Source organism: Cavia porcellus, unplaced genomic scaffold (genome assembly GCF_034190915.1).
Source record: "Cavia porcellus strain 051 isolate PalLab524CR breed Dunkin Hartley unplaced genomic scaffold, mCavPor4.1 scaffold_26, whole genome shotgun sequence".
In the NCBI taxonomy this organism is placed as follows: Eukaryota; Metazoa; Chordata; class Mammalia; order Rodentia; family Caviidae; genus Cavia; species Cavia porcellus.
The window spans coordinates 25,071,207-25,091,672 of NW_026947509.1; the positions used below are offsets into that span (position 1 = coordinate 25,071,207).

Below are 20,466 nucleotides of genomic sequence, written 5' to 3' on the forward strand. Positions count from 1 at the left end.
CCTGGCCATTTAGTAAGACCCTGTCCCAAAATTTTGAAGAAAGGAAAAGGAGATGCAGCTCAGTACTATGACCCTGGGTTTTAATACCAGGGCAGGAGCAAGGTGTCCCTTAAAGTAGATTCACAGTGGGGTGATAGAGGACCGCTAAGATACACAAGTGGCTTTGAGAAGGGGTCTTACTGCATAGCTCAATGTGGCCTGAGTGCAGCAGTCTGCCAAGTGCTATGGTTACAGATTGGGCCCCACAGCTGGCAGCAGTTGACTACGTGATGCCGAGTCCAGAAAAGACATATAGCTGCAGGTAAAATACTTCAATCCTGTTTGCATTTTGTCAGTTTTACAGTGATAATTATGTTTTAAAGATAAAACAGCAATTACTATTAGGATGTTTTTCTTTAGAAATAAATGGAAATTTCATTACTCACTCTCTAGCTCTTGCTCTACAATGTCTCTTCCAAATTCCAGGATCTGCCACAGTTCAAGATATGCATATCCTACTTCTTCGCATTCTTTTGTGTCTTCATCCATAGGATCACTTACTACCGTAAACTTTAAGCTAAAAATAGAAAATCCATTTAATTAGACACAATCCCTTGTGCTTTAAAAAGTAATTATAAAAGTGTCTCCCGTAAATCACCTTTCACTTCCTCCACTTTATAAATGAACAACAAAATAAAGTGAGAGATTGTATAATTTTAATTAAATAGCAACAGGCCATAACAAGGGAATAGAGGCTCAGAATGCAGCTGACTGCAGCAAAACTCAAACCAAGCACGCTGATCCATATAACCTCAACACTCAGGGAGCTGAGGCAGGAGGATGACCTGAGCTCAAGGCCAGCCTGAACTGCCTATCGACCTCAAAAAGCAAAGAAACACACCAGCTATGGGGGTGCATGTCTGGAACCCCAGTGTCAGGGAGGCTAAGGCAGGAAAAGTCAATGCCAGCTAGAGGTTAAGGCCAGCCTCAAAACAACCCCTACCCCTACCCCAGTAAGACCAACTGTAAAACTCAGTGGAGGGCTAGGGTGTGACTGTGGTAGAGAAACCTGCTTGCTATGCAGGAGGGAGGCCCTGGGTTAAATTGCTAGCACCACATAAAAAGTAGAAAAAAAATTACTTAAACTTGGTTAGAAAAGAAATACCACTGTAAGGCCATAAAGGAGGATGGTGTCCTAGGAATGCTAAAAATTAAAAAGTAGCTAAAAACTAAATATTGGCACAGAAAATGGCCAAATCACTTTCCATGTTCACGTTGCCTGTTAACGTGTTATCTGTGGGAGCCCACAGGACCCTGAAGTCAGAGTCATTTCAACTGGCTCCTTTTCTCAGTCCCTTCTATGACTAACTCCAGAGGTAAAGCAACAGCAGATTAAATAAAGTATTGGCCCCAAAGAAAATAATACAGGAAAACACCAACCATGTCATTTCTAACCCATATACAAAGAGGAGGTGTTCCCAGATTCCAAAACGATACACACGCTTAATTTTGGGTTGTTTTTTTTTTTTTTTTTTTTTTTTTTTTGGAGTTTTTGAGACAGGATCTCCTTACGCAGTTCAGCCTGGCCTTCAGCTCACTGTGTAGCCCAGGTTAGTCTCAAATTTACAGCAATCTTCCTGCCTCAGCCTTGGAGTGCTGGGATTACAGGCATGCATCACCACACACTCAAAGTTCAACCAAACGATATTTTTTTTTAGGTTAAGTCTCATGGATTAATTATCTCAGAACTGTAAAAGGCATCCTAACAACCTTATAGGATTAATAAAGATAATCACATTTCCTAACATTTTAAATGAGCTAAAATTTATACTTAGTTATAGCATCAAATTATTCCTGTAAAGAAAAAAAAAATTTTTTTTCTCGGTACCAGGGATTGAACTCACGACTGTGTGCTTGCAAGGCAGGTGCTTATGCCACTGAGCTAAATCCCCAGCCCCAAGAAAGAATATCTAAAATCTTAATGCAAAGTGAAATTATGAAGGCACAATAATTTCTTACTTAGTAAACTCAGTGCTTCTGCATGTGTGAGAAGTGGACCAATTATCTCACTCAAAGCAATCTGTCCATGTCATGGAGGGCTCTGTCAAGATTCGTGTAAAGTGCCCCAAAATTACTCCTGGGGCAGGAGTGTGGCTCAGTGGTAGAGCACTGGGCCCTGGCCTAGCACAGCAGTGGGGAAAAGTGAAAGTGCGGGCTGGCCAGAGTAAGAAATAAGCCAAAAGTGTATATAAAGGATTGCTGAGGGCCCAGGAATTTAGTTCAATGGTGTAAGCACCTGCCTGGTAAGTGTTAAGTTGTGAGTTCAATTCCTCTCCCCCCCCCCCCCAAGAATTACTGTCACAAACAAGCCCCAGGCATGAGCAGATCAGGTTTTGCTCTGGCTGTTCAGGTGGCCTTGAACTCACTGTGTTGCCCAGGCTGGCCTTAAACTCAGAGTTCCCACACACCAGGATTACAGGTATGCACCATCCTTGTTTGCTTTCATTCTGAGACAAATTCTCTCAGGCTGGCCTCGAACCTGCAGTGAGCCCCCTGCCTCAATCTGCCAAATGCTAGGATCACAGCCATGCACCACCACCCCCAGTTCCCACTTTTGAGTTCCTGACTCAATGCCTACTCTCCCTCCAAGTGGAAGATGGATGCGTACTGTCCTTGCTCTGGGTCTTGCGCCTGCAGCACAGCAAAAAGGAACTGCCTTCGGCCTTGCTGCTCCAGAGGGTCCAGGTCAATCACTGAGAGAAAAAGGCAGAGACTTCCGTGAGTGCCGCACGTAAAGCAGTGCCCTAAAGAAGAGGCTGGCCCCTAGGCCCGTGGGCCGGCTCCCTGTTTTTGTGAATAAAATTTGATTAAGCACACCTCTCTCCATCCAAGTGCATATCTTCTGGGGTGCTGTATTAGTTTTAATACGGCAGGTCAAAGCAAGGCCTCCTGTATGCTAACCATATGCACTGCCTCAGAGCTGCACCCCCAGCCCGAGGCTGCTTTCAAACTACAGCAGCACAGTGGAGCAGCTGGGATTGTGATGGACCCAGGCCCACAAAGCCTGACTATCTACTGTTCTGTGCGGGCCTGTGAGCTCAGCATTCAGGAGCTGCAGCGGAAGGATTGCTGCGAGTTTGAGGCCAGTCTGAACTACCTAGTGAGATCCTGTCTCAAAAAACCAAAAGAAAAGGAAACGTTGGTCATAAAAGAAATTGTATCATCAGATTGAAACCACATAATCCATGTGCTAAAACGTGCTCCTACCATTCCACAGCTGATAGAATTTTGTTGCCGCTCTTTTTGTTTTGTTTTTTCCATACTCGTGTTTGAACCCAGGGGCTCTGCACCAAGCTACATCCCCGGCTCTTATTTTAATTTTGAATAGGAATCTCACTAAATTACTAAATTGCCCAGCTTGGGCTTGAATTGCCTCAGCCTCCCAGAGTGCCGGGATTACAGATGTGTGCAGCCACCCTGGCTCGAGGAGCGGCCGAAGGTTAGGTTTTGTGCTATGTTCCCATCAGGGCACCTGTCCCAGCACTGATGTCTCTTTTCACCTATGGGAAAATGGCAGCCTTAAATAAATTCATCCGCGCTCCCAGCCTCCTTTTTAGCTGCCGAGGGCCACAGGACCAGGCCCTGGCCATGGTGCCGCTTGAGACCTCAGGTGAGCTGCTCAGGTTTGGCAACTTTCTCCTCACTGCAGCCACTAGGAACCCTGAGGTAACCAGGAAGATGGCCCAGGAAGACGGGAAGATGAGGCAGGAACTCTGCTCTCCCACAGCACCACAGGCCTCGGCCTTGATGCCCATTTTGTAACTTCTCTTGCCCAAGTGAGAAAGCAGCTTTTTCCACACAACGGCAGGGATATACCAACATTTATTTTTAAATTATTTTATATATTATGTATTGTAACACTGCTGACTGAAAACAGGGCCATTGCACTGAGCTAAATTCTCAGTTCTTTTTTTATATTTTTGACACAATCTTGTTAAATTTCTCTGGCTGAGCTAAAACATGCAATCCTCCTGCCTCAGCCTCCCAGAGTGCTGGAATTACAGACATGAGCAGCCAATTTTTTTTGTGTTTTGTTTTAAGGAATGGAGAACAAAGAGCAGCTCTCAGAAACCTAAGTCTTTGGATGATGACTAGAAAACAAAGGAAATCCTTATAAATAAAAAATTAACACAGGGGAAAAAGGAAATCTCTCAAAAATTAAAAAGAGGCTGGGGATCTAGCTCAGTGGCATAGCACCTGCCTGGCAAGCATGAGGTTCTGAGTTTGATTCCTGGTATTAAAAAAAAAAGTAAAATAAATAAAAAGTACAAAGGAAACATAGGCAAAATATCAATTTTTATGACCCAAAATTTGACTAAGAAAATGTTGGGAATAGAATTACTAAATGAAAGAAAATTACATTTCCCAAACTTTAGGCAGATACAGTAATGTACACCTGTAAACCTCGCACAGAGGAGGCTGAGGCAAGAAGGTCACCATGAGTTCAGAGGCAGTCTGGACTACAATAGTGAGTTCAAAACCAACCTGGAATTCAACAAAAGAAGACTTTGTTTCAAGAAACAAAAGCCACGCAGGGCAGTGCACACATGTAATCCTAGGATTTTGGGAGGCTGAGGTAAGACGATCACTGAAATTCAAAACCATCCTGGGCTACATAGTGAATTCATGGTTCAAGGCTACCTGTTTCAAAAAACAGAAATAAAAATGAAGTATTTCTTTTTTTTTTTTTGTCTTTTTCGTTTTTATCAGTACCAGGGATCGAACTCACGACTGCCTGCTTGCAAGGCAGGCGCTTATGCCACTGAACTAAATCCCCAGCCCCTAAAAATGAAATATTTCAGAGATAAAAGCCATGAGTTTTCAGATTTGCTGACCCATTGAGTGGCCAGAAAAAAAAAAAAATCAAGTATGCAAACTTTTCTGGAACTTGGGAACACTAGAGGTAAAGAAACACTATTGAAGTCCTTTAGTGAGGGTAAGGGTAGATTTCATAAAAAGTTGAGACATTTTGCCTGGATCTAGAACATACATCAACTACTTAAATTTTTGTTTTTAACTTTTTACTTTATTTATTTTTTTTTTTTGAGGCAGAAGCTTGCTAATACTGTGCCTGGCTAAAACTGAGTTGCCCCCTCTGAGGTTTGAACTCAGGACCTTCAGATTATGAGACTGACAGACTGTCCACTGTGCTAGGGAGGCAGATGAAACTTTGTGTGAAAATCTTTTAAAAGAAATCTCTTTATTGGTCCACACTTATCAAGTGAATATGACGATGAAAAAAAGGGATTATATGTGTAAATTTCTCAAAATATTTACTTCAAATATGGATTTCTTTAATAGCTACTCTAGCTGGGTGTGGTGGTACATGCCTGTAATCCCAGAGGCTGAGGCAGGAGGATCACATCGAGTTGGAGGCCAGCTTGGGATGCAGTGAGACCCTGTGTCAGAAAACCAATCAACAATAAAATAGAATAAAAGCTACTCCCAAATGTGATCTGTTAAAATGGGTCTTTTGAAAATGGGAAGGGAATCAAGAAATGAAAGGCAGAGAGAGGGAAGAAGAAAAACAAGACATGTCCTGTGCATGTTCCAAGGCTCACGATGAGTGTGATCGATATGTATTACACATGTACTGGTAAAAATTTAAAAATTAAATATAATTGAGCAAGTATTTGCAGAAAGAAAGAAAACAAGCAGGCAAATGTATATATTATTTTTGCAGTACTAATGTAATAAGATAAAATGGTTGGATTCAGCCTGGGGAAAGAGTTCATCACTGATGCTAACCTAGGTAAGGCCCTAGTCCCTTCTCCCCGTGCCACAATTTGAAGAAGAAAGATTGGATACACCCTCATCAGAAATGCGAATTTCAGTTTGCATCAGGCTCCTCAGCCTGCCGGCCACGGGGCTGCCTCACCTTTGCTGAAGTGGAAGTAGATTTCTTCTCCTGCCCTCGGTTTCCGCAGGGATACCGGCGTCTCTGTCTCAGACAGGGGCAGATCATGAAACCTGTACTCCACGTACACCTGCTTTACGTTATCATCAGCCATGACTTCGGCCTCTGGGTTGAAGGCCAGGGAGACAACTTCGATGCACATTTTCTCTGAATCCTGGCGGGGAAAACATGTGTTCTTAGAGGTTAGTGAGACCTGGAGTGATCCCACTGCTCTAACAGCCAATCAAAGCTGCATCCCTTGAGGACCTTTCATAGCTCAGCCTGGCAGGGAGGGGAGACTGAATCCCCACCACCTGTCTACAGGAAGTTCATAAAGAGAACCCCAATTCCACGTCCCAGCAACTCATGTCTCCTCCCCTCCCCCCTCCTCCATCACCTTCTCCCCTCTTCTCTTCCCCCTCTTCCCCCTCCATCTTCTTTTAAGACATGGTCTCACCACGTAGTCCAGCATGTACCACACATGTACAGGCATGTATCCCCACACCTAGCTACTATCTTCGTGGACTGAAACCTCCAAAAACTGTAAGAAATAAACCTTTCCTTTCCCAACTTTGGGTATCAGGTATTTTGTCTCAGCAACTAGTAAAAAGTAAAGTAACTAAGACAGGTGGTAATGTGAAGAAAAATTTGATAGATTTTCATTAATAAGGGTGCTGGATGGGGATGGGCATGACTCCTTCAGCTAGAGTGAGGGAAGAGCCCTGTGGTGAGTGCGTGGCATAAGCAAGACCTCCAGAAAGCAAGCAAGGGACAGGAAGAGTGAGGGGGAAGTGCCAGGTGCCCAGCAGAGGCCTGCCCTGTGGTTCCAGCAGGCCTGAGGCCACAGTGCTGGGAACAGGGGATCCCCGCAGACCAAAACCGTAGGTGGACCCAGGCCATGTCGTGTGGGACCACACAGCCAGGACGCTGGCAGAAGGCTCTGAGGAGAGATGTGACAAGATCTCACTCAGGTTTGCAAAGATCCCTCAGACTGTAGAGGGGAAGCCAGTCAGAGGCAGGCTGCAGCGATCCGCACAAGGGCTGCTGCTGACTTGAGTCTGGGGAGAGGGCAGTGAGATGTGGACATGCCAGAGCTGCTGGCACACAGGAGGTTGTACGGCGGGGCTACTGGATCACTCCCCGCACTCACCTGAGCCTGGGCAACAAATGCTTCAGGACCAACCTCCAGCCTCTGTCCAGGATGCAGAGATAAGGAAACAATAAAAAGGCTCCTGAGCCTACCCTGAATTATGACGTCCCAAAACCAGGACACATGTGTGCTGCATTCTCTGGTCCGATCTACAATAAGTTTTCTTCACTTGGAGCTCACTGAAGGTTCATGCATATGAAATGCATCTCACATGTCCAGCTTAACAGAGTGAAATATGGGGGAGGGAATGCGTAGTAAACGGGACAGACATGAATGACTTAGCATCCTGTCAATCACGGTGTTAATCATGCAGTGGAATCCCCAGTGGGAGGTGCCCTGGACTTGTCACAACATTTTTGGGGGAAGTGTTTTCACTATGCAGCTCAGGTTGTCCCTGAACTCAAGGCAATTCTCCTGCCTCAGCCTGCTAAGTGCTGGGATAACAGGTGTGCACCACCATACTCCGCTACCTGGTGCAATATTTTAAATCCATAAACCAAAGCCTTCAGCTCTCGTGCTTTTTTCCTTTCGGCTGGTACAAGCTCACTCACTCTAAGTGTACCAACACCTAACTAAACCTAGCTACCTTTTCCTTACCATCACGTGCCATGTCTAATTTATTGTTTGCCATGCACAAGAACCTAGCATCCTGTCCAGGACCCTATGGTAACAGATTCAGCAGAAGGTAGAAAAAGCTACTTCTCGGGGCTGGGGATTTAGCTCAGTGGCATAAGCGCCTGCCTTGAAAGCAGGCAGTCGTGAGTTCGATCCCTGGTACCGATAAAAACAAAAAAGACAAAAAAAAAAAAAAGAAAAAAAAAAAAAAGAAAAAGAAAAAGCTACTTCTCTAGAATTCTCTTGCTCTCTCTCTTTACCTACCAGGCATCTGCTGAGGGATCAGTCAGATCTCCTTGGGGTTTCCCCACCCCATCTGCAAGCCAAGGCAAGCGTGCTGCCTTCCAGACCACAGGCAGCAATTATAACTGAACGCTATGTTTCCTGATCACTAACAGATGAACGCAGGATTCCTCAGATCCCTAAGCCGCAGGACAGTGTCTCCTCAGGGTCAGGACTCAAGTGTTCTCAGGTGGCACAAGGCCTGACACACAGATGTGCAGAGTGCAGGCCTAGTGTGCGCACTATCCTGCATTTGGTCCTCAGCACCCAAACATAAACATCACCTGAGCAAGCCTCTTCTCCCCAGCCCCACTGTCTCGGAGAGGAGGGGCAGTAATACCTATGTGATCAAAAGGAACGTCACTGTTCTCTTCATCCGCCTCACCTGAGATAAAGCAAACTCTTCCCTCCCAGAGTCTATTTCCTACGCAGCAGACAGGCAGCCCTGTGGTCTCATGGTGTCATGCTTCAGATCCGTGGAAACGACTCCCCTCAGAAAAGTCTCTTCTCCCCACTTCCCTAATGTGACCCCTGCCATCATCACCCATGTTGAGGCGATTCGCTTCACAGCACTTTAGTCTCAGCCATCTGCCTGTCTGCTGAGTGAGGCTGATCTGTTTTTCCTGAGTGGAATGTAAGAGCCCAGAGGGGAAAGACCCAGTCAGACTGTAGCCAAGGGGCCTGGCGGATGGGACAGGCGTGCCCTACTACACAGAGAACGAAGGGCTGCTGGGAGGATGATGTGAGCTGTAAGTATCAAAGCATACAACATAAAGTTCAATCAAGATTGCCCAATAGAGTTCCGTCTAAGTCAAGGAAAGAAAGCAGCAAAATATATTGATATGAATAGACTTCCACACATTAGTTTTAAAAATGTACATTTCAGGCTGAGTGTGGTAGCACACACCTGTAGTCCCAGCACTCTGGAGGCTGAGGCAAGAGGATTATTTCAAGTTCTTTGCCAGTCTGGGCTACATAGTGAGTTTAAGACCAGTCTGATTTACAAAGCAAGAGCCCGTCTCAAAAGTCAAAAAATAAATAAATTAATTAATTTTAAAAAGATTGAGGACTGTGGCTCTCCATAGCCATTCATCCATTGCTTATGTGGGGTTGAAGATGCTGTGTAAAGGTGGACACCTGAAAGGCTAAGGCACGAGGATGGCTGTGAGTTTGAGGCCACCCTGGACTACCTAGTGAATTCAAAGCCTGCCTGAACCTCAGAGGGGAACCTGTCTCGAAATAAGTAAGTAAGCAAGCAAAGTGTTTTTTCTAAAAGGAAATTTTATTTAGAAGGCTTTAGTTTAGGGTGAAACTTCTATTGTGAGCAGACTGACATCGAATGGTTCAAAACTTTGCTGATCAGCTGGCTGCATTTGGGACAGAACCTGAGATGAGCAGTTAGAGACCTCGGTGGGAGTCCCAGCTCCCTCCCTAACCCGCAACCCTCTACATATCCTTCAGTTGGCTTCTCCTTAGGACAGCTAAGCTGCTGTCCAATTCTTTCAGTTGCTATTTCATTTTTGTGAGATAGGGTCTTGCTATGTAGCCCAGGCTGGTCTAGAACTCACAGAGTGCCGGGGTTACAGGGTGCACCACCACTCACAGCAAGGTGTTGCCCAATTCTAACACCTTGGGGCTCTCATCTGTCTGTGGTTTCCCCAAATATCAACAACATAATCTCTTTAAAAATTATGTTGGTTATTAAATAAACAAAAACTAATAACTATCTCTCTAAAATCAGGAACAAGACAAGGATGTCCACTGTCTCCACTCTTATTCAACAGAGTCCTGGAAACTGCAGCTGGAGTAATTAGACCACAGAAAGAAATAAAAGGAATAAAGATAGGCAAGGAAGAAGTTAAACTATAGTTATCAGGGTTTTTTTTTTTTTTTTTTTGTCTTTTTCCTTTTTATCGGTACCAGGGATCGAACTCATGACTGCCTGCTTGCAAGGCAGGCGCTTATGCCGCTGAGCTAAATCCCCCGCCCCTAAACTATACTTATTTGCAGATGACGTGATACTCTACTGATAAGACCCAAAAAAACCCACCCAAAAACTTCTAGATTTAACAAGCAAATTCAGTAATGTAGCAGGTTACAAAGTCAATACTCAAAAATCAAAAGCCTTCCTGTACATGAATAACAAACTCACTGAGACAGAAATAGGGAAACAACACCTTTTACAATGCATCCAAAAAAATGAAATACCTAGGAATCAATCTAAATAAGGATGTAAAAGAACCCTACATTGAAAACTACAGTACTCTGAAAAGGATCTTAGAAAATGGAGAGACATCCTGTGCTCTTGGTGGGAAGAACCAATATAGTGAAATGGCCATACTTCCAAAACTGTTATACAGATTCAACGCAATCCCAATGAAACTTCCAATAGCATAGCTCATAGAATTAGAGAAAACTATCCTAAAATTCATCTGGAACCAGAAGAAAACTAGAATAGCAAAGGCAATCCTGGGCAACAAAGACAAGACAGCAGGCATCTCAATCCCTGACTTGGAATTATACTATAAAGCTACTGTGATACAAACAGAATGCCACTGACAAAAAAAAAAAAAAAAAAAAAAAAAAAAAAAAAAAAAACAGACCTGAAGATCAATGGAATTAGGAGATGCAGAAACAACTCCAAACACACTAAGCCACCTTATCCTTCACAAAGGTGCCAACACACTCACTGGAAGGAAGATGGTCTCTTTAATAAATGGTGCTGAAAAACTGGCTCCGCACATGTCAAAGATTAAAACTGGACCCATGGCTTTCATCATGTTCTAAGCTAAAATCAGAATGGATCAAAGATCTTAATATAAAACAGAAACAATAAATCTGCTGGAAGACAGAGTTGGTAAAACTCTTGAGGACACTGGTGTAGGCAAAGACTGTATGAACAAAATTCAGATTGTACAGGAACTATCACAAAGAATCAACAACTGGGATCTCACCCTACTGACTCTTTTGCACAGCAAGACAAAATACCTACAGAGTAAAGAGACAACCCACAACATGGGAGAAAATGGTTTTCAGCTGTTCTTCAGACAAAGTATTAGTATTCATAACCTAAAAATAACTAAAAAAAAAAAATCAGTCCTCCCAGATTTAAAGACCCAATTCAAAACTGGGCATCTGAGATGAATACATACTTCTCAGATGAAGAAATACAAACAGGAAATAAGTATGTGAAAAAATGTTCAACATCACTGGTCATTTGAGAGATGCAAATTAAAATAACATTGAGATTTCACTTCATCCCGAAAAGAATGGCTAGTATCAAAAAATCAACAAATAGGGGCTGGGGATTTAGCTCAGCGACATAGGCACCTGCCTTGTAAGCAGGGGGTCGTGAGTTCGATCCCCGATACCGATAAAAGAAATAAATAAAATATAAATACCATAGATTTAGCTCAGTTGTATAAGTGCCAGACTGGCAAGCAGTAGGTCATGAGTTCAATCCTCGGTACCAAAAAAAAAAAAAAAGAAGAAGAAGAAAGAAAGAAATCAACCAGTAAGAACCGCAGGAGAGGCTGTCAATGGAAGTGTAGACTGGGCGCAACCACTGTGGAAATCAGTATGAAGATTACTCAAAAAGCTAGGACTGGAAGTCTCATTTGAACCAGCTGTTCCCCTTCTGGGTATTTTACAGAAGAATTAAGAACATTATTCCACAGCAATACATGTGCACCCATGTTTACAGCAGTAACCTAAATTAACTGAGGAATGGATAAAAAGATGTGATATTTTTATACAACGGAGTACTACTCAGCCTTAAAGAAAGATAAACTTGAGACTTTTATGGGTAAATGGATGCAACCTGAGAACACACTCATAAGTAAAATAAATCAGACATACATGTAAATATTGTGTTGTCTCATTAATGTGAGAAGCTGAAAGAAACATTATATATGTATACGTGTATACATAGGTATATCAAAAAGATAGATGAGACAGTTACACCACTGATTTCTCTGAGGTCACTGAAGAGAAAGATTTGTGCTGGTATTGTTTGGACAATGAATGCAGATGTCTTGTGCTCTGGATGAATGATTTGGGGATGACAATGAGCAATGTATGTACCCTTGTTGCTGCCTTCTTTTCTTTTTCTCTTTGAAATAAAATGGATTTGAAAAAATTTCTTAGAAAAAATTATGTTAGATAAATGTTAAGAAAAAAAAATAGTGGCTATTTCCCTGGTTCCAAAAAAAAAAAAAATGTGACTATTCCTCATATTAAACCTCTAACTCTACTGGCTCTGAGTGGTTCCTCTATATTCCAAGACTCTTTATTTTCCTAAAATTCCCCAACACAAATTCTGACTTCTAATCAATTAAGGCAACAGTTTCTCTTTTTTTGTGTGTGGGGAGGGAGGCTTGGGACTGGGTTTTGCTATGTAGTCCAGGCCAGCCTTGAACTCCTTGGCAATCCTCCTGCCTCAGCCTTCCAAGTGCTGGGATAACAGAAATGTGCCACTACACCCAGCTTTGTAGCAAATCAGATTCACATCAAAGCAAGAAAATGATTTCATCAACTGTACTGCAGACTTCCACTCACATGTAAATAACTCAAACACTTGCGTTTCCTTTGAAGTTCACTAAACTTGGATTTGAACTTTAAAATACGTGGCCACTAAGCACTCGGTCATTATTTGTACTGTTTTTTTGTTTTGTTTTGTGGTGCTGGAAATTCAACCAAAGGGTGTTCTTCCACTGAGTTATCCATCTATCATCTATCTGTCTATCTATCTATCTATCTAGCTTCTATTTATTTTTCAAACAGGATCCTGCTAAGTTGCCCCAGATGGCCTCAAATCTGCAATCTACCTGCCTCAGCCTCCTGGCTAGCTGAAATTACAGGCGTGCACCACTGAAGCCAGTGATCATAGTTTGCAGACTTGTCTCAGTGCACTGACTCTTCCAGTGTACTTACTGCCTTGGGGTACTTCTGATACACAGATGCCACTACCACATCATCACTGTCAGTAGTCTGTGCTTCGCTGGCTTCAGAAGCTTGTTCAGAGGATTCTTGATCCACTAGAGAAAGAGATAAAGTCACAGAATTGTTCCAAAGCCCTCTGCTTGGTGCAGAAAAAGGCCCTGTGCTCCAAGCCACTGTCTGGTCCTGGGACTTTTATTTACCAGCTGTGCATTGAGCCACCTCACCCTGCCCCTTTCGTTGTGCTAATGGAGACTGACCCCAGGGCCTTTGCAGCACATGTTTGGCCCTTTTAAAGCTGCAGTTTGTAGATAGGGTCTTGATAAATTACCTAGGCTGGGCTCAAACCTTTGATTCCCTTCCCCAGTTTCCCAGTGGCTGGGGTCACAGGTGTGCGGCACTGTATCTGTTTCTCCTCCCTCCCCCTGCTGTTTCTCCCCCCACCAGTCTGGAATCCTGGTGGCTGGTGAGGTCACCCCTTTCAAGTGTTCCAATATTAGCAGTCTGGGAGACTGAGGCAGGAGGATCAAAAGTTTGAGCCCAGCTTGGGCATCTCAGAAACCCTGCTGCAAAACAAAAAATAAAAAGGGCTGGGAATGTAGCTCAGTGTGAAGACCTTGGGTTCAATCCTCAGCACTGCAAAAATAAACAGATAATGCTCTAGGACCACAGATGAGCCAATCACGATCTTCCTATTTCATAATTCATAGGACCCTGCACCAAATAAACATTTTGCAAACCCTTGGGAGCTAAGCTAGCTGTAAATGCACTGAAAACACTTTTGCGGGCAGGTGCTGTTCTGGTTGGGTAACACACTTCTCACCAGTGAGGACGAGGGGCTTACACACTAATTTTCCAAAAACTGCACTGCAAGATAATGCCAGTAAATACTGTTTGTTACAGAATAATAAAATGATTAAATAGGAAGCTTAGAGTTTTAGAAAGACAGTACCATTTACAGGATGCGGGGATTCCTCCTCTTTCGGTGCCGAATGGGGTAACGTCATCTCCTCTTCCTCGGTCTGAGTTTTAACACTGCCATCTTTTGAGATGTGCAGCCCTGAGGACACCCACTCGGTGTAGTTCACCTGCTTTGAGATAAGTACAGTGCGGTGTAATGCTGCCGCCTTGGTCTCCCCGGAGAACACAGCGCAGGCGCAGCGAAGGGGAGGGCAGAGCAGCCACAGGCAGTGTCCTCGGAGCTGCGGGCAGTGGACAGCTTCCCAGTAAGCCTGGCCCAGCCGTGGACTCTGTTAACCTTGATCACTTGTTTTAAAATAAACTCTCGGTGTTAGTTCAAAGCATACACGTACAGCATATAACGTGCTGAATTAAATGACACTGAAATGAAGCAGACAGCCCAAGGGACAAAGAAACCTCTTGTGTTGGGATGTGAGGGAGAGCTGGCTGCCAAATCTGTGGCCAGCGTTGATCAGGCTGATCTGGCTGGCGGGGCCGCGTCCCTTCCTCCCTCCTGCTGCATAGGTGTCCCCGGAAGCTGTGCTCAGTCTAACCGGAGGACCTCCCACAGAAAGGAGGCGCATTTCCGTTTCCGGTCAAGAGTGCATGGGCAGCTGCATTTCTCTGCTAGTTCCTCCAAACAAGCTCTCAAAAACCTCTGTAGATCGCCGCATGGTGGCGCAGGTCTGTAACCCCAGCACTCAGGAGGCTGAGGCAGGTGGGCTGCCACGAGTTTGAGGCCAGCTTGGGCTACAAAGTGTGTTTAAGCACCTGCCTGGCAAGCAAGAGGTCCTGAGTTCAATTCCTGATTCCCACAACAACAACCACAGAAGAAAAAAGAAAAAAAGAAAAGGAACTACCTGTGTTTGTGGAAATGCACACCAGCCACCAACAGCCGTGACTGTTGTCATCGTGGCTTCTGCTTCTCTGAGGAGATGCCACAATCTGTATTCTTCAGTTTCCCAACTTACTTGTATCAAGTCTCCACTTAAGACGTTACGACTGAAATACTGCAGTCTGTTCCTTCCCTGGACACCTGTTCTGTGGCCATGCTTTCTTCTGCAGTAGCTCACAACCTGGTGCTCCTTTTCCTTCCCGGCTCCCATCTGAGGAGGGTTCCTCTTTGTTTGGCACTGGCCAGCTTCGGGGGGAACCTCAGCAGATGACAGCCAGTTCTAAACAGAAGAAGCAGAGAAAAGTCTTAGCAAACTCGACATCCAAGAAAGGGGTTGATGAACTAGCATGAAATTTCATTTCTTGCCTGCCACTGAACTGAGAGACGCTCTCCCTCCTTCCCACAGCAAAACCCAGGGGTTTGTTTCATCAGTAACTTCCAGATTAAATATGCATTACAGATGACATTCACAGAATAAACCCCATTTACTCCAATTTTAATAAGTGACCCTGTCAGATCTACTCCGTAAGACTATCTAAGGAAGCAAAGCCCTTATTTCCGCAGGTGACATCTCTGTCTTTGGTGTCACGCACCTCAGTGTACGCATCGTGTTTCTGGAAGCTCTCGGGAAGGAGGTAGTGAGACTTCCAGTCCAGCTTCAACTGAATGGATCCACTTGGTTTCTCAGCAGGGTCAGTGAGGGTAAAGTCACCTGAGAGACATAAAGACATTGATATAGACAAGTGAGCTTTTATTAGCATCTTGTCTGCACTCTTCCCCCTCTTTATTTTTTTGAGACAGGATCAGCATGTAGTTCATGCTGATCTTGAACTATGTAGCCCAGGCTGGCCTTAAACTTGCCTCAGCTTCCAAGTTCTAGGATTACGGGTATGTGTCAGTCACTAAGACCTGCTCTCCCCACTTTATATCATCATATTTTACAAGTAATTAACACTGAAATAATCATGATGATGCTATATTCAGAAGTAACACAAAATGGCGGTGTAGTTAGATTATCAACAGAGAAAGACAGGTACTTCCAGGTTTCAGGAACAGATAGAAGAGGCATGGTGAGGAACACAGCTTGCTTGTCATCAGTCATCAGCCACCGAACAGGCGTGCATCACATCAGATGTTTCCTATACCATAAGCAGACCAAGAAAGCCATCACCAATGCTCAGATGGTCCAAGAAAAATTAAGAGCTTCGGCAAAGTGGGTTTTCGCTTCTATATCTGCTTTACAACACTGATTAACAGATGGGTCACACAGCCGGTCCTCTTGGCTGAACAAATTTTGAGCCTCAGTGTCAAGTTTTTAGTGGGACCAGAGATGCTTCACCACTTCTTGGGGCACCCAGAATCTTGGTAAATATGGCTGGTATTGGCTGTGCCTGTCCACACTTCTGGTACAGGACCAGAGAGGTGACTCCTCCTAGGTACATCCCACAATCCTGGGTATCAAACTAAGGTAAGATAGTGAGTAGCTCAGCTCTACATCCAAAAATTTTGCCTTTCTCATGGCCAGATATAGGATTCTTTCTTACTTGGGTCTAAAGATTAACAGAAGTGAGGAATCATGGGATAGTGTTAGATTATACCCAGTATCTAGCTGGGTGTGGTGGCTCACACCTGTAATCCCAGCACTCAGGTTGAGGTGGGAGGATCGTTGCAAGTTCGAAACCAGCCTGGGCTACAAAGTGAGCTCCAGGCCAGCCTGAACTGTGCAGTAAAACCTTGTCTCAAAAAAGACCAAAAAAAAAAATTATACCCAGTATCTGGTCACAGTCTGAGCACCCATGGGCCATAAGTAAAGAAGTAAAGAAGGGGTACTGGGGAGCACAATGGTTTAAGAGCTTTTGTTGAGAGTGGGGATAGAGGTCAGGCTGGAAGCCGACCCACATGGGCAGCTAAAAGGCGACAGACGCCCAGCTGTGCTCCTGCTGGAGGAGCGAAGCTTCAGGTCTTCTCTATTGCAGCTCTTGATGACATGTTAAGACCTCTTGGCTGGCTGTAGGAGAGACTGTTCCAAGCAAGCAATCAAAGAAAAGGAGAATCAGGACAAAGAGACCATGTTGGGGAGTGCGGAAGGCTGGGGAAGCCTTGAGAGCCCACCTTTAATAACCTTATTCTGTGCAAGAGGTAGCAAGGGCACTTGGACCCGGCCAAGGTAACAGCCAGGCTCGGGGTCTTCATCATCAAAAACATACACGGTCAGGGCCTCCCGCCTCAGGTACTGATCCAGCTCATCGCTCGGCGGCACTGGGAACAGGGCCTGGTCATTAAAGTAGGGGTTGTCGCTGGTGGGGATGAGGGCAGTGTCGTGGTCAGAGAAGGTGAAGAAGCGGTACATGGCATAGGGGCTGGGCTGAGCTCCTGACTGTCGACTCCGCAGGCCACAGCACCTGGTGATTTCAATCCGCAGCTCGTTCGCAGGGCTTGAGGTGTCCAATCTGGCCTGGAAAGAGGTTGGCCTTGTGCTGAGGGTGCTGCCACCTGTGAAGCCCTGCGCTCAAATGAGGGGGAGCTACAGCTTCATAAGCCCTGTTCTGAGTCAGCCACAGAGAAGCCCCAGCCTCTCACCAGCTTGGCCCTGGCTCCAGTGTGTACTTGCCCAGAGCCCGACACAGAAAAGCTTATTTATGCACAGCTAGGAGAGGTCAAGGCTCCAAGAGCAGGATTTCACATTGGACTTAACTTTGACCAAGGGAAGAATCCGGGCTAGTGCTCATGTGGCAGCTTTTCTCTTCACTTACACTCAGCGCGCAAACCCTGAGACTGAAGACTGAGCTGTTCTCAGGAGCTATGTGGCTGCAGCTCCTCGGAGAGGCACAGATACATCCTTCTCTCACCTCATTCTCCTGGGCCTCCCTTGCTCCATGCACACTGGTTGACAGGTAGGCCTGGGCTTTCTTCTGCCTACGGCATGCCTGTAGGCTGGCTTTGAGGGGCAGGCACAGCCTCACCCAGTATTCTAGCACCCCAAAGTCTTGTCCACCAGCTCCTGGGTAGCAGAAAGCAAAAGGCATGGGGAATACTGAGATGGTCTGGCAGAGGCAGAAGGTGAAAATGGGAAGCCACGAGCAGAGCAACTACAGGCTTTGGGAAATTCCACACGGGTCCTAGGAGCTGCAGGAAGCGGGCAGCACTCACCAGTCAGCGTGGCTGAACCGTGGACTTTCGCCACGGTCTCTAGCACCTTGTCAAAACAAATCCGTGCAGATGCAAGAGTCCGGTGCTCGCTGGCCACAGCCTGGTGTAAATCAAGCTGGGCAGAAGCTCCTTGAAGATAGTGCAAGAAAAGGGAAGTGGTTTCTATCACGTACTGGGAAGTAAAGTCATAGAGGGGCTGTGGCCCTACTGCTAATGGAGTGCAGTGGGTTTCAAAATCATAGAAAGCATAGGTGCAGAAAGTGGTGGGCTGGACGTCTCCGGCCTGAGCCAGGGCAGCGGATGTCAGGAAAGCCTGGTGGATGTGCAACTCAAAAAGATTCTCGCCCAGATGCAGTAGAGAAATGTCCACTCCGTTCTCATCCCCATGGGCTGGCATCATTTCCAGACATATTGACGGTGGTCGGGTGCCATAAGCGACGTCTTTGAGCTGTTCTAGAGGTGAAAGAAACTGCCTGTGGGGCTGGGGATTTAGCTCAGCGGCATAAGCACCTGCCTTGTGAGCAGGTGGTCGTGAGTTCAATCGCTGGTACTGGTTTAAAAAAAAAAAAAAAAGAAACTGCCTGTGCATTAAAAAGCAGGAAGGGCTTCTTTAGGATAGAGGAAGACAGAGGAGCATGGAGACATGGTGGGAGTCCAAGGTGAAATTATATGCAATTCAAAAAGAAAAGCAACAGAACAATAACCAGGAGATTTGAATTTAGATAGTCAAATAATCCAATGCCTGCTTCAGACAGGAGGTAGAGAACGGTGACTGGGAAACACACAGAACTAGGGAACCCTTCATCCCTCAGAAGACAGGGCATGCTTAGAGCGAGGTTCTTTCAGCCAGGCAGCCTTTCACAAGCAGGCCTAGAGGCACGAAATGTGACTGCTTCTAAACATGTGGTGTGCGGGCTGTGGAGAGGACAGTAACTTACAGCACAATGTCTGTTACATTACATTGGGCCCCACCCAACAGTTTACTAAGAAATTCACTTATCACTCGGTCTCTTGTCAGAAAGAAGCTTCCCTGGAATGTGGCCACAAACACTGAGGGCAGCAGTGGGACAGCACCACTGTGACTTATGTGCTGGTTTAAATATCAGTCTCTGGCCAGTTTGCTTAGTGTGAGTCAGGTCTCTCATCTCTACAAGCGAGTTTCTTGACATACAAAGCTGAAGCCCGACCCTGGATGGCAGTGATTATGCTAATAGAGAGCGAAACCACAGAGCGAAACCCATTCAGTGACAACTGGCCTGTCACTCCTGTCACTGTTGATATCCTCAAATCACAAGAGGAATTTTGGAGATAAATCACAGAAAAAATATGATGGAAAATGAGTGATGAAGGTCTGTTAGCTGACAAAAGTTGCTTTATAGATTTCGATTGAAGAAATGAGAGGGAGAGAGAGATGGAGGGCGAAAAACACAGTGGCATTCTTGCTTTGGATTCTCATTCTCAAAATGTAATCAGACTCAGAGCGATTGCTGGGGCTGCAAAACACTCGACAGAAATCAGAGAAAGACAGATGCACAATGGAGGCGAAGCAGTTGGTAATCAGCTATGAGAACCATGAAGATAACAGGAAGCAGAGCAGGAGGGGTGAGCCACGCGCTCTGGACAGAGCACAGAGGGAACAGGGCAGCAGAGTGGGGACCCCAGGACAGCCACAAGGTGCTAAGACTTGCCGGATGTTGGGAGTCCATGGCTTCTTAAAATACCTTCCAGCTGCTTGATTCGGTTGTTCTTGAGGTCGAGGAGTTGACTCAGCCGCTCCAGTTTTTGTCTGTGATCTTTACTTTCGCTATCAGCTTTTGTCATCATTGCTTCCATCTCCTCCTGAAACAAAATAATGTCTAGACTTTTCTCGCTCTGGGGCCAGAACCAAAGATCCAAGACAAACAGCTAGCCCTTGTGGGGAAAGAAGACTCTGCTGTCTCCTTAGCAAGAAAGATTTCACATGAACCATTCCTGAGCAGCACACACACTTGGTACCTTTGTGCATAGTGACCCAGGGCTGGGGAAAGCCGCACACCTGCCGCCCCACCAGTGCCAAGGTGCCACGGCACATGTGAGTCCTCAGGCTCTCCAAGGACAGCATGTTGTATGTCTGTGTGAGGTGGTACACACCTGCTGTCACCCCAGACACTCGGGTCTTGCTTGCTGCCCAGCCCTGAGAGTAGCCCCACATCTGTCCCCGTCCTGTCCGCCACCTGATAGCACATATTGATCTGACGCTGCAAAAGAAGCATGTCTCTGGTCTTTTCCAGTTCCAGGGTGGTCTCTGCATGTGACACTCGCAGCTCATTCAGCATCTGGGACAGTTTCTTCTCTTCTTGGGCTTTTGGTTCACTAGGCTACAGAGGGAAAAACACTGGTAAGACAGAATATGACAATGACAGGAAGAGCCAGGCATGGTGGCAAGCGCCCGTGAGCCCAGCTGTTCAGAGGCTGACATTCGAGTTCAAATTTTAGGGAGACTGTGTCTCAAAGTAAAAAAAGCTGAGGATGTACCTCAAAGTGGAGTACACTATGATCTTC

At 45.4% G+C, this 20,466-nt stretch overlaps 1 protein-coding gene and 1 non-coding gene across 5 annotated transcripts in view; both read right to left on the reverse strand.

Moving 5' to 3' along the window:
- Window positions 1-20,466, reverse strand: part of Rpgrip1 (RPGR interacting protein 1) — a 74,360-nt gene that overhangs the window by 12,357 nt on the left and 41,537 nt on the right. Inside the window, exons 13-24 of one of the 4 annotated variants that reach the window (XM_063236917.1) lie at window positions 20,139-20,282; window positions 19,647-19,764; window positions 17,926-18,378; window positions 17,625-17,776; window positions 16,888-17,230; window positions 15,369-15,487; window positions 14,852-15,055; window positions 13,873-14,008; window positions 12,915-13,018; window positions 5,918-6,110; window positions 2,648-2,732; window positions 426-556 (exon numbers count right to left, since the gene is read on the reverse strand). In XM_063236917.1, the coding sequence (XP_063092987.1) occupies window positions 426-556; window positions 2,648-2,732; window positions 5,918-6,110; window positions 12,915-13,018; window positions 13,873-14,008; window positions 14,852-15,055; window positions 15,369-15,487; window positions 16,888-17,230; window positions 17,625-17,776; window positions 17,926-18,378; window positions 19,647-19,764; window positions 20,139-20,282 (2,182 nt within the window). Of the gene's footprint in view, window positions 1-425; window positions 557-2,647; window positions 2,733-2,761; window positions 5,439-5,917; window positions 6,111-12,914; window positions 13,019-13,872; window positions 14,012-14,851; window positions 15,056-15,368; window positions 15,488-16,887; window positions 17,231-17,624; window positions 17,777-17,925; window positions 18,379-19,613; window positions 19,765-20,138; window positions 20,283-20,466 lie in introns of those variants that run through there. The other 3 variants (XM_063236916.1, XM_063236918.1, XM_063236919.1) reach the window with 3 other exon arrangements.
- On the reverse strand, window positions 5,127-5,199 carry Trnam-cau (transfer RNA methionine (anticodon CAU)). Its single transcript has one exon. It is a non-coding gene; the product is annotated as a tRNA-Met (tRNA).